Source organism: Triticum urartu, chromosome 7A, assembly GCF_056163025.1.
Source record: "Triticum urartu cultivar PI428250 chromosome 7A, HENAU_Tu73, whole genome shotgun sequence".
NCBI classification, from domain to species: Eukaryota; Viridiplantae; Streptophyta; class Magnoliopsida; order Poales; family Poaceae; genus Triticum; species Triticum urartu.
The window spans coordinates 229822108-229836268 of NC_141879.1; the positions used below are offsets into that span (position 1 = coordinate 229822108).

Below are 14161 nucleotides of genomic sequence, written 5' to 3' on the forward strand. Positions count from 1 at the left end.
CTACAGGCCACATAAGCTATCTGTCACACTGGGAGCAGTCTGAGAGAATCAAAGATTCCGAACAACCGGGTTGCTTGTGTGTGAGAGAGAAAGAATCCGGGGGGCAACCGGCGCGGGCCCACGCCGAATCACGCAGATACTTTCCTTGTCCACTCGGGATCTCCAAGCAACACTCCACCCCAAACTTCTCCTCCCCCCTCTCTCTCTAAAAAACAAATTATTTTATTCACGCACCGAGATTCTTTGCGTGCATGCGTATCTCGGCGACAATAATTACGGCCCTGATTCGTTGCCTAACCCCCCACTTGTCGCAGCGAATTCGGCGAGTGTTCTTCCGATTTGACGGGTTGTTTAGTTTAGAGTAGTCAAAAGAAAGCACTCGCTGCCGTAAAAGCCAAAATGTTTGCTCGCTAGCGACGAGAGCAAGAGAGCGGAGATATGGAGCGCAAAATCCTGGGTCCATGCCTGGACAAGGACAGTAGCCAGTCGGCAGAAGCGATATGAACCATTAGTATGATATGGCCAATGATCCCCACTGATTAACCGCGCATTTGCGGCCAGTAATTGAGACTCCGTGAAGAACCCATGCCATGGGAAGAATTCGTCGTCGAAAATGTTTTTCTGGGGGAAATTGAGTGAAAGGAAGGGAACTGAGCGGTGGTTGAGGTGGAGTGGAGGCAGGGAGTAATCTAATAAATCGGCTGGATAAAAGTAATTAATAAGCCGGAGCATTCACCATCCGTCCTCCACTGGCGTGGAAGAAAGTCTCCCATTTGCGTGCCAAATTAATCCTCCTCTTCTTCCTCCCCCGCAACAGCAACAGCAACGGCACCCTCCCTCCCTCCCACAGTCCCACTCCCATGTCCTCTGCCATCCCATCCCCATCCCACCACCATATAGCCGCCACTCCACCCCCACCCCCACCCCACCCCACCCCACCTCCTTCCGCGCGCGCCGCTCCTCAAGAACCGGGACGGAGAGCTAGCCCTCCGCGACTCCCTCGCCGCGCGCACGCTTCCTGCATGCCGCTGTGACCGTGAGTCGTCGTCGTACTGATCTACCCCGCCATGTCGTCGTGCTGAGTGGTGGGTGGGCGTTCGGGGTCTGGCCGTGCGCGCGCGGGTTGGCGGCAGTACATGAGGAGGAGGGCCGGGAGGAGGGAGCCTGGGGAAGGGGGCGCTGGGGCTGCTGGGCTGCGTCGATGAGGTGGTGGCGGCGGTGGCGTCGTCGTGGGGTGCGATGAGCGCCGCGGGGTCCCGGGTCGAGGCGGCGCCGCGGCTCGCGCAATGGCGCGTCGACGCCCTCCCCTGCTACACCTACCGCAAGTCCGACTCCTTCCGCGTCGGCCTCTGGAACTGGTCCGTGCCCCCCGTGCCCGCCCAGCCCCTCCCCTCCCCTCCCCTCCCATCCCATCCGCCCCTCTGCAAAATTGTTGCTCGCTACCTGTTTGGTTTCTTGATTGACATACTTGTCCAGCAAAGCAGAGTGTATCCTGCTGTGCGATCCTTGTTGCGGCCGAGGTTCTTAGTGTTGGTTTATGAGTTCAGTCATGGGTTTTCTTGTGATCAGTCTCAGGTTTTCAGTTGTGGTTTGATTCTGTCTACCAGTGCAAAGGGGATCAATAGGCTGTTTCTGTTAAAAATCTTGTTGGTTTGATTCTGAGAAATGGTCCAGAATTTGGCAGTAGCAGTGAAGGTTTTCTTTCTTCTGTAAAGTACTCCGTATTATTGAACTGAATTTAAGTTGGATTTGGAATCTTTGGTCAGCGATAATATCTAGTCGACATGTTTTCTTAACCATATTTGTTGTATTATCAAGAGAGACGTGGAACAAAGGAGATTTTCTAGACAAAAGTTTTCACTTTCTCCAACACTCGCTTTCAGCTCTTTCTTTTCTACTATTGCCAAGAAAAATCTTGAATTGAATTGTACGTTTACTTCTTCAAATCTCATCAGGATAAAATTTTCGGTTTAAACATAAGTTCTAAAATCATAAAGGATGGGGTACAAGATAGTTATGAGGGTCCACCACATGATTCATCATAAACTAACTTAAGTATCTGATTCTGCAATTGTGAAGGTACCTGTCTGTGGAGAGAAACAACAAGCAAACTTGCGTTAAGCTCTTTGCAGAGTTGTCAAATTCTGCCAAGAACACAGCCCCCGCACCGATAGCCTCGTTTGTCACGAAACTTCTGATATCCTTTCCTCCAGATCAGAAGATCATAGAGCATCCAGGTAATTGTCTTTTACTCCTTACTATGTACTGTATGAAAGATATTGATATATTTTCACATTTAATATGTAAGTGGTAATTTTTCAATATCTAGTATGTAAGTGATGAGTTATCAGTTCATACGGATACGAGTTAATTTGTGTAGAGATCAAGTGTCATGCAAAAGCAGTATACAGATTTAAGTTACTGTACATTACATGATCGGGGCATACATGCCGGTCTGAAATTCTAGGCTTTATTGTTATTCCAAAATACCATGTTGAGTCCTCCATGCATATCAGCAAGTGCACAAAGCATGGGTTATCTAACCATCAGCTAATTTGCATGAACACAGGTATCCTGGACAAGCCTCTGAAACACGAAGGGTTTGTGTGGACGATTGATAGTAGTTTTACAGGAAGATTTGTGATTGAGATAGAGTTTCTGGACCTCAAAGTTGCAGATTCATCTGTAAGCACTGTTTCACCATCTACCTTTGTTTTTGTCAATGTTTGGTACAACAACAATTAGGAGGTGTGGGCTGTCAAAACGAAAAGAAAACAATTAGCCAATTAGGACATGTGGAGTGACATTCTTGACTCACCTAGAAGCCAATCTGATTTTAGACAGCTGCACACTATATTAACATGACATTTGGACTGATGCACACCAATATAGAAACATCTACAGTTTGTTTTGTGTGAGGTGTCTATAGTTGCTTTCTACCGTTGAATTGAAAACCCCCTGATTGTGTGACGTCACATAAACATGTTGTTTGATCAGAGACGTGCAAAGCTCGCAAGCACAACAGAAACCTAAATCAGGCATCTGTTGCCACTTGTCAGTAATTGCTCGATCCGGATAAAAAACGATAATATAAGAACAACGTCTTTGAGAACAAAAAAGTCTAATCATTTTAAATAAACACTGTAAATTCCGGTTCAAACTTACAGTTAACACTTTTTTTATTTGCAAGATAGACTTACAGTTAACTTATTGCTATGTAATTCTGCATTCCAGGGAGGTGAACCTGCCTCGATCTGGGCCTCACGCCAAATCAAGCAGTCTTCAGACAACACCGCGCTGTCATCCCTTGCAAGGATGCTGCAAGAAGGCATCCTCTGCGACATCACGATCAACGCCGACGATGGCAGCATCAGGGCACACCGGGCGATCCTGGCCGCCCGCTCGCCCGTCTTTCGGAGCATGTTCTCGCACGACCTCAGGGAGAAGGAGCTCTCCACGGTGGACATCTCCGACATGTCCCTCGACGCGTGCCGGGGCTTCCTCAACTACATCTACGGCAACCTGCGCAGCGAGGAGTTCCTCGCGCACCGGCTGGCCCTCCTCGGCGCCGCCGACAAGTACGACATCGCCGACCTCAAGGAGGCGTGCGTCGAGAGCCTGCTGGAGGACATCGACGCCCGGAACGTGATCGAACGGCTACAGACGGGCCACCTGTACCGGCTGCAGAGGCTCAAGGACAGCTGCCTCAGGTTCCTGGTCGACTTCAGGAAGGTGTACGAGATGCAGGAGGAGTTCAGCGCGTTCCTTCAGACGGCGGACAGGGACCTGGTGGCTGAGGTGTTTCAGGGCGTTCTTGCGGCGTGGAGCGGCCGGTGAGCGTATGGGGCGCCTCTGCGTCTCTGGGTGGTGGTGGTGGTGTTCCATTGGTGGTGCATTGTTTGCTGGATTCTTGCTGGTGCAGCTTGTAAATAGCGCGTGCAAGCCATTGTTTGTTGGCGATATAGTAAAATTTAACGTGTACACCTCGATTGGATTTTGTTCATATATCATATGGTAATCCAATTCATGTAGATGTAGCGCGTCTTGGTGATCCTGTACACTCACTGTAAGTCTGCAAAATGACAGTTATTTTGTGAAGCCGAATGTGAGCTGCCTCCCTCTTCGTGCTTCTTTGGTTCAGTTGAGACTAACGCGAGTTAGCACGTAAATCTTTTGATGGTAAGTGGTAAGGGTCCAGCATGATGGCATAATAACTCACAACAGAGTTCTGTACCTGATTTGAAGTGTTGTGAAGATTTTTTTTTATTTGAAAACAGGTGCTGTGAAGACTTGAATATGTAAGACCTAAATAGCAAACGTACATCAAAGGCCTATTAGCTCAGCTGGTTAGAGCGTCGTGCTAATAACGCGAAGGTCACAGGTTCGAGACCTGTATGGGCCACTATTTTTTTCAAATCATTTCAGGCAATAGGTGCATGATTGTTCTTCGTTGTTACGCATTTATTTTGGGCATGTATGCTACTACTTCCTTTCCCAGTTACATGAACGAGGCAAAAACTTGTTGGTAAAATGTCTCTTACACATGTATTTTTGTCGACGGCGAGAAAACAGGAGATTAAGACTTACTGATGGTTTGGCGCCTCATGGGAAGCAGCTCTGTTTATGTGTGGGGATCTCGTCGGGCTGACTGTAATTCTCTTTTACAAATTGGGTTCCTTGCTTATTTTGGGGATTAGACTGTATTTATGTTTTCCTCTGGATCTAGTTTTATGGAGGCATGTACCTTATCATCTTGTGTAATACAAACCTTTGGGATCCTTTTTTTCGATCAGAAGGGCCACACGGCTCCCATTTTCATTACGAAAATGTAGTCACAACATACAAACCAAGTTTCATACAGACTTCAGTTTTTTTCAATGCCTAACATATGCATCATGAAAAAAAAACTACTCCTACATCTTGAGGCACTTCGACTGCACCTACAGGATGCTACAACAAAAGATTTCTAGCATGCCGAGACTTGGCTATCCGAGAGATACATGCCTCCCCGTTCTTATTTATAGTTTGATACAAAGAAAACCCTCACTAGAGCGGGCCGCGCGTGCTCTCGCATTAGGTGCTTTCCTAAATGGGTCGGCATAGGCGCGCGGGACACCACGACCTCGTTTTGTTTCATTTTCATTTTTTCATTTTTTCAGCTTTTTTGCTTTTGCTTTTGTTTTTTGTTTCTTTTTTCTACTTTCATTTATACTTCCTTATATACTAAATAAATATATTACAAAAAACACTTTATATATAATATTTAAAAAAATAAACAGACATTTAAATAATGATAGATGTGTATAAAAAATGTTTATCATGCATAAAAAAATACAAGCATTTGAAAAGTTTTAATCAAGCATTTGAAAAATGTTGAAAAATGTGTATAGATAAAATGTTGACCAATTATTAAAAATGTTAAACTTATATTAGAAAATTGTTAAACATCTATTATTAAAAATGTTAAACATGTGTGTGAAACAAGTTGATCATGTATTTAAAAATGTTAATCAATCATTTAAAAAAAATTAATCAAGTATTCGAAAAATGTTAAATGTGTATAGAAAAAATGTTGACTTTGCATTCAAAAAATGTCAAACTTATATAAAAAATGTTAATTAAGCATTTAAAAATGTTAAAATGTGCACAAAAAATGTTGACCATGTATTAAAAAATGTTAATCTTTTATTTAAAAAAAGTTATTCAAGCATTTGAAACTTTTTAAAAATGTCCATTCCAATTTTTTTTCCATGCATTAAAAATGCTAACCAAGGATTAAATGTGTATAAAGAAAATTTTTCTCATGTATAATAAATATATACAATGTGTGTGAATTAAGTGCATCATGTATTTAGTAAATATTAATCAAGTATTTGAAAAAAAGTTAAACAAGTATGCAAAAAATGTTAAACAAGCATTTGAGAAAAATGTTAAACAAGTATGTGAAAAATGTTAAACAAGCATTTGAAAAAAATGTTAAATGTTTACATAGAAAAGGATGACCATGCATTAATAAAATGAAATATTGTATTGGAATTTTTTTAATCAAGAATTTGAAAATATTAAAATGTGTATATAAATTTTTTGACCATGTATTTAATCAATCTTCTATCCGAAAAGTTTTAATCAAGCATTTGAAAAATGTTGATAATGTGTATAGATAAAATGTTGACCAATTATTGAAAATGTTAAACTTATATTAGAAAATTGTTAAACATCTATTAGAAACATGTTCTTGACGTAGACGAAAAATGTAGAATGACAAAACCAAAAGAAACAAAGCAAAACGAAAAAAACAATGAAAACTGAAAAAGAAACAAATTAAACCAAAAAAGAAACCATAGAAGCAAGTTAAAAAAGGAATGGAAAACAGTAAAAACTGATAAATAGCCAAATGAAATAGAAAAAATCCTGTTGAAAACCAAGAAAGAAACAAAGAATCGAAGAGAAAAAGAAGAAAAATAAAAATAACAATGAAAATCGTGAAAGAAACAAAAAATCAAAGAGAAAAGAAACGTAGTATAACAACGAAAAAAAGAAAACCAAAGATATCCAACAAAGAAATAAGAAAACAAACAAAAACAAAAGGAAGAGGAAAAATATGAACGAACACATCAGACCGAAGAACGAATGAAACGAGTAACACGCTACTGGGCAGGCCCACACACGTGCACTCTACATGAAAGATTTAGCGACACCTGCGGATACCCTTGCGGGAGCCCCTCACGGGTCACTTCCGGTGCGCTGAGAGTGCGTCATAGCCGCCGCCACGTGTCGCGTGCTGGGTGCTTTCTCGGGATTTTGCTTGTTTAGTTTTTTGTATGTTTTTTTTCAGGATTTAGCTGTTTTTTTTATTTGTTTTGGCATTTCGGTTTTGCTAGGTTTTCCCTAGGTTTCAGACCCAAGGATTTGATTTTTTATGTGAAGAAACACTTTTCTTTTTCTTACGCGAGAAGCACGGATTTACTTCTCGTGGAGGCATAGGTTTGCTTCAGCGAGAAGTGCAAGAAAAATATGTTTTTTTTTGCTTCCGTGAGAGGTGTGGATTTACTTCTCGTGGAGGCACAGATTTGCTCCTGCGAAAGGCATAGTTTACCTCTTCGAAAAAGGAAAAAACTGAAAAAACATGCTTTCGGCTTGGGTTTTTATATGGTTTTTTTGTGTAAAAAAAGTTCGTCAAGACCTATCAACATGAGGCCATGTTTTGAAAACTCGACGCGAGAAATCTAAGGGTGAAAACGGTTCGGAAATTAGACACATGGTTTAAGAGATAGAACATTTTGAACAAATGAATTTACGAAAAAGTGAAGACTTCCATGTTGCGACAAGTGAAAAATTCATGTTTTGTATAAAAATCCTATCAACATACAGGGCACTATTTGTCGCAACTTAGGAGATGGGAATGACATTTACAAGGAATACGCCCTTAATTGATGATTTCAGGGACACATAGCATTCGCACACTAGACCTATATATCGCTCGTACCGATTCTTATGACGCCTTAGCTGTGACGTCCGCACGTATATGCCAGCCCATTAGTGCGTTTAGCTCTCTCGATCGGTTGGTAAGTCGTTGCGCTCGTTCGCTCGCGGTGTCGTCGTTGGGCAAAATTGACAAATTTAACCTATGAACGAAATCAAATCACAGAATAAACTGTCCGTAAAACTATTTCACGCGGTTGACCTTTTTGTGTAATGCCCGACACGAAGGCGTCACACTACACTATGCAACGCCTCGCAGATAAGCGCTACACGCTTGATCAGCGTCGCACCCATGTGATCCGAGAAGTCAGTGTGCAGCGCCTGAGAGCTTGGCGCCATACTATGCAGTGTAGCGCCTAGCTTCTAGGCGTTGCACTAGTGGTTGCTTCATTTTATAGTGCAACCACTAGTGCAGCGCCTGAGAGCTAGGCGCCACACTATACAGTGCAACGCCTAGCTCGTAGGCTCTGCACAATGACTTAGCAATTTTTAGGCAGTTTGGGGTGCAACGTTGGCCGGGCTTATAGCGCCTGTATGTGAGACGTTGCACAATGTAGTGTGACGCCTTCGTGTCGGGCGTCACACAAAAAGGTCAGCCGCGTGAAATAGTTTCACGAGCAGTTCATTCTGTGATTTGATTTCGTCCACAGGTTAAATTTGTCAAATTTGCCTTGTCGCTGTAGATTGGTTTTCTATTTTATTTTTTTAAAAGTCATCATGGCTAGCTTTATTGATTATAAATAATGTTTATATTGTCCACGAGCTCCTTACGAGGCTCGTCTAACCAATTTAAGACATAATTATTAAATGAACTAAAATTTGCTAGCACATTACAAGAACGTAAGCAATGTTTAAAGACAACTTTTCCAATTAAAGAGACTATATTCACACACTCCGCAGACACTCCTGCTGCTTTGTCCCACCATCATGTATGACTATACTAGGCCATTTGTCGGGCCAGGCCGGGCCTACCAAAGCCCGATGCAAAAAACCCAGTCCCGAGCCCAGCCCAACCCGGCCATTGGGCCTAAACATTGGCCCCGAGCCCGATCTATCACGCAAAAATCCCGTCGGGCCTCGGTCCCTGGCCGGGCCTCTTTGTTAATGCGCGAATACGACGGCCCATGCCATGCCCGGCCAGGCCGCCGGGCTTGAAATCGGCCCGAGCCCGGCCCGTGGACAAGGTCGGGTCGGGCTGCCCATGGCCAGGTCTATGTATGACCAATGCAGAAGTTAATAACTTGTAGAGAGTCGGACTCCGCCTCTATCTGATTAAAGCCAAAAGAATTAAGAAATAAAAGACCATCTCTCATTGCCAGAGCTTCAGTGGTGATTGCATTAGTAGCGAAAGGAATAAATTTGCGTTGGCAGGCGATGAAATTTCCCCATCCATCTCGAAGAACAACCGAGATCGCCCCCATTGTTGCACACTGGTTGGACTAGTCCGGGTTTTGTGTGTGTGTGTGTTCTTCTTTTATGATTTTCATCGGCTTTCATGGACTTTTTCTTTTGAATATCTTTCTGTATACCTTCTTTTCGCTTCTCGTCAGATTTGGTTCCTTTGGTTTTTTGGTTTTTGATTTTTGATTTTATTTTTTCCATTTCATTTTAATTTTCCTTTTTCGTATCATTTAGTTTATTTTTCTTCAAATGTATGTTTTGATGTCTACTTTTTCTTACACATTGTATATTTTTTTATACATAAGTAACATTTTTATCAGCGTAAAATATTTTTCAAACACATGTTAACATTATTTCAAATATTATTTTTATATTTACATTTTTATCATATTGTACATTTTTTGTATACATGTTAATATATTTTTATATATGTTTAACGTATTCTTCAAATACGTGATTAAAAAGTTTCCAATTATATGTTCTGATGTCTGCTTTTTCATACACATTGTACATTTTTCATATGCACCTGAAACTTTTTTTTTGATGCATGTTAAAGATTTCAAATACATGATTAACATTTTTTCCAAACACATGTTTTTGAATATTTTTTGAATACGTGTTAAATATTTTTCAAATAAAAGTTGAAACATTTATTTTGATCCAGAAGACAGCCCCCTATTTTAAAATACACTAACATTTTTTACACTGTGTTAATATTTCTAGGCTATTTACACTGGGTTAAATACTACATCCGTCTTGGTTTGTTAACCCCCTCCTATTTTGGGATAAAGTTTATCCAATATTTAGATAATAAAATATAAAGTATATGTCACACAATATATACTATGCAAAAACCCTTTCAAACACAAATTCAGGAATAAACTTTTTGTGTCATATAATTTATATTTTGTTAGTTTATAGCTGCTCAATGACCTAAAATATGCTGTGCCCCAATAAACCAGAACGGAGGTAGTACATGATTAATGTTATTTTCAAATATATATTTTCATGTCTACTTTTTCAAATACGTCAAAAATATTTATTCGTAGGCGTTTAACAATTTTCAAACAAACGAATAACATTTTTTCAAATACTATGATCAACATTTTTATCAAATACATTTTTGATGTGCAATTTTTTCTTACACACTGTATTCTTTTGTATAAATCTGAAAAAACTATTTTATATACATCTAACATTTTTAAATATATGATTGATACTTGTTTTTTTACACAGTACATATGCTCATACACGCACACACACTTATTCCTATGAACACACACACACCCCTATCTTTATGAGCACCTCCGAGGTACTGAGCCGGCAGATCATCTTGAGATTGACGAAGTCATCATAGACGCCTTCGTAGTCGACAGGGACGTCTCCTCCCACTGAATGCACATCGCCAGAAGGCCTAGAATAATCCAAGAAAACGCGAGCATCAATGTCAAGTCTTGGACTTGAACTTTGGTGGGCAGTGGATACCACTGTCCTAACCATCCAATCACAAGTTAGTTCACAATTATCACTTCTTTGAACACATGTTTTTGAAGGAAAAAATGAATACATGTTGAAACCTTTTTTATCAAATGCTATCAACATTTTAGCACCAACTTTTTTTAACATTGCAAAAACAATTTTTTCAAAACTCAAGTCAATTTTTTTCAAAAATATATGTATTTAGGTTATATTTTGAAAATACGAAAAAGTACAAAAAGGAAAACAAAACGAGTGTACATATGAAAAACAAATTGAACGAACAACACTACTGGGCCGGACCATTAGCCATTACCATGTCGCTACAACCTCGCTAGAAGCTAACATATCCTCGCCCGAAAACCCGTATGTGTTGGACAAGTAGGAGGGGTGTAAGAGTAAAGTTTGGTCCATCGGTCATGGTGAAATAGCCCACTCGATTGTCCACCCTTTCTTTTCACATTCTTGCCTTTCGATCACCCATGCGTTGCTGGGAGAGTTGGTTGATGAAAATTTAGGTAGACAACATGAGAAGCAAAATTAAACATATATATGACTTGTACTATTTGATTGTGTACAGTTGTAAAATATTTATTGATGGAAAATATTTTCCCATGCATGATTGAATGTTGCGGTGATTTTTTTTCATGCATGATTGTATTTTGAGGTTGTTCATATCTCATTCATAATTGTATGGTGGGGTGGTATGCTTGCATGTTGAGATAAATAAGATAGTGCGAATAACTTTCTCAGGCCTTGTTTGGTACTAGTGTATTTTAGGAATTGGTGTGGATTATCCCGGTCAAACCCCTAAATTCCCACATATCTGAGAACATCATTTGGTTCTAGTGTATTCGACACGTTTCTAGTCTATTAGGGATAAAAGGGGATTTGAAGGGATTGGGTGAAGGTTGGGGTTTCACCCAATCCCTATGGGGATTATCCTCACCAATCCCCTTAAAAACCCTAGTACCAAACAAGGCCTTAGGTATATAATATTCCTTTCAACACTACTTGAGGTCATAATCAGCCACATAGATGCCTCTGGATTGAAATTCAAATTGAGTATGCTGGTAGAGTTATATGTTCAAATTTTCACCTCATGTAAAAAAATCGGTCTTGTGTAAATCTCTTTTGACGACCCCAAATATTTACGCATACGTCCATATGTGTTTGTGAATATTTGGCATGGGTCATCCTGTTGGGGAACACATTAATTTTAAAATTTTCCTACGCACATGCAAGATCTATCATGGTGATGCATAGTAACGAGAGGGGAAAAGTGTTGCCACGTACCCTCGTAGACCGTAAGCGGAAGCGTTATGACAAGGCGGTTGATGTAGTCGTACGTCGGAGAGCTTCGTTAGCACGACAGCGTGATGACGGTGATGATGAAGCTACCGGCGCAGGGCTTTGCCTAAGCACTACGACGATGTGACCGAGGTGGATTATGGTGGAGGGGGGCACCGCACACGGCTAAGGGATCAATGATCAACTTGTGTGTCTATGGAGTGCCCCCTGGACACATATATAAAGGAGGGGAGGGAAGAGGTGGCCGGCCCTAAGGGGCGCGCCAGGTGTGGGGAATCCTACTAGGACTGCCTAGTCCAAGTAGGATTCCCCTCATCTTTCCTATTCGGAGTATGAGAGAAGGAAAGAGAGGGGGAGAGAGAAGGAAAGGGGGGGTTGTGCCCCCAACCCTTTTCCAATTCGGTTTGCGCAGGGGGGAGGCGTGCGCCACCTCTTGGCCCTTCTCCCGTCTCTCCACTAAAGCCCAATAAGGCCCATTACTTCTCCCAGTGAATTCCCGTAACTCCCCGGTACTTCAAAAAATACCCGAATCACTCGGAACCTTTCCGATGTCCGAATATAACCTTTCAATATATCGATCTTTACGTCTCGACCATTTCGAGACTCCTAGTCATGTCCGTGATCTCATCCGGGACTTCGAACAACCTTCGGTACATCAAATCACATAATTTATAATACCAAGCGTCATCGAACGTTAAGCGTGCGGACCCTAAGGGTTCGAGAATTATGTAAACATGAACGGGACTCATCTCCGGTCAATAACCAACAACGGAACCTGGATGCTCATATTGGTTCCTACATATTCTACGAAGATCTTTATCGGTGAAACCGCATAACAATATACGTAGTTCCCTTTGTTATCGGTATGTTACTTGCCCGAGATTCGATCGTCGGTATCATCATACCTAGTTCAATCTCGTTACAGGCAAGTCTCTTTACTCGTTCCACAATGTATCATCCCACAACTAACTCATTAGTCACATTGCTTACAAGGATCATATTGATGTACATTACCGAGAGGGCCCAGAGATACCTCTCCGATAGACGGAGTGACAAATACTAATCTCGATCTATGCCAACTCAACAAACATCATCGGAGACACCTGTAAAGCATCTTTATAATCACCCAGTTATGTTGTGACGTTTGATAGCACACAAGGTGTTCCTCCGGTATTCGGGAGTTGCATAATCTCATAATCAGAGGAACATGTATAAGTCATGAAGAAAGCAGTAGCAATAAAACTAAAGGATCATTATGCTAAGCTAATGGATGGGTCTTGTCCATCACATCATTCTCTAATGATGTGATCCCATTCATCAAATGACAACACATGTCCATGGCTAATAAACTTAACCATCTTTGATTAACGAGCTAGTCAAGTAGAGGCATACTTGGGACACTCTATTTGTCTATGTATTCACACATGTACTAAGTTTCCGGTTAATACAATTCTAGCATGAATAATAAACATTTATCATGATATAAGGAAATATAAATAACAACTTTATTATTGCCTCTAGGGCATATTTCCTTCAGTCTCCCACTTGCACTAGAGTCAATAATCTAGTTCACATCGTCATGTGATTTAACACCAATAGTTCACATCTTTATGTGATTAGTTCACATCTCCATGTGACTAAAACCCAAAGGGTTTACTAGAGTCAATAATCTAGTTCACATCGCTATGTGATTAACACCCAAAGAGTGATCATGTTTTGCTTGTGAGAGAAATTTAGTCAACGGGTCTGCCACATTCAGAGCCGTATGTATTTTGCAAATTTTCTATATCTACAATGCTTTGCACGGAGCTACTCTAACTAATTGCTCCCACTTTCAATATGTATCTAGATCGAGACTTAGAGTCATCCAGATCGGTGTCAAAGCTTGGATCGACGTAACTGTTTACGTCGAACTCTTTGTCACCTCCATAACCGAGAAACATTTCCTTATTCCACTAAGGATATCTTTGACCGCTGTCTAGTGATCCACTCCTGGATCATTATTGTACCCTCTTGCCAAACTTATGGTGAGATACACAATAGGTCTGGTACACAGCATAGCATACTTTATAGAACCTATGACCGAGGCATAGGGAATGACTTTTCATTCTCTTTCTATTTTCTGCCGTGGTCGAGTTTTGAGTTTTTACTCAACTTCACACCTTGCAACACATGCAAGAACTCCTTCTTTGACTGTTCCATTTTGAACTACTTCAAAATCTTATCAAGGTATGTACTCATTGAAAATATATCAAGCGTCTTGATCTATCTCTATAGATCTCAATGCTCAATATGTAAGTAGCTTCACCGAGGTCTTTCATTGAAAAATTCTTATTCAATTATCCTTTTATGCAATCCAGAAATTTAGTATTATTTCCGATCAACAATATGTCATCCACATATAATATCAGAAATGCTATAGAGCTCCCACTCACTTTTTTTGTAAATACAGGCTTCTCCAAAAGTCTGTATAAAACTATATGCTTTGATC

General features: G+C 40.9%; 1 protein-coding gene and 1 non-coding gene across 2 annotated transcripts; both read left to right on the top strand.

Moving 5' to 3' along the window:
• Positions 1–909: 909 nt before the first annotated feature.
• On the top strand, positions 910–4123 carry LOC125522185 (BTB/POZ domain-containing protein). Its single transcript, XM_048687274.2, has 4 exons — positions 910–1358; positions 2080–2237; positions 2570–2685; positions 3235–4123. Exons 1-4 carry the CDS (start codon positions 1240–1242, stop codon positions 3835–3837), a joined length of 996 nt encoding a protein of 331 aa, XP_048543231.1. The 5' UTR covers positions 910–1239; the 3' UTR covers positions 3838–4123.
• Positions 4124–4328: 205 nt separating this feature from the next.
• On the top strand, positions 4329–4402 carry TRNAI-AAU (transfer RNA isoleucine (anticodon AAU)). Its single transcript has one exon. It is a non-coding gene; the product is annotated as a tRNA-Ile (tRNA).
• The last annotated feature ends 9759 nt before the right edge of the window (positions 4403–14161 follow it).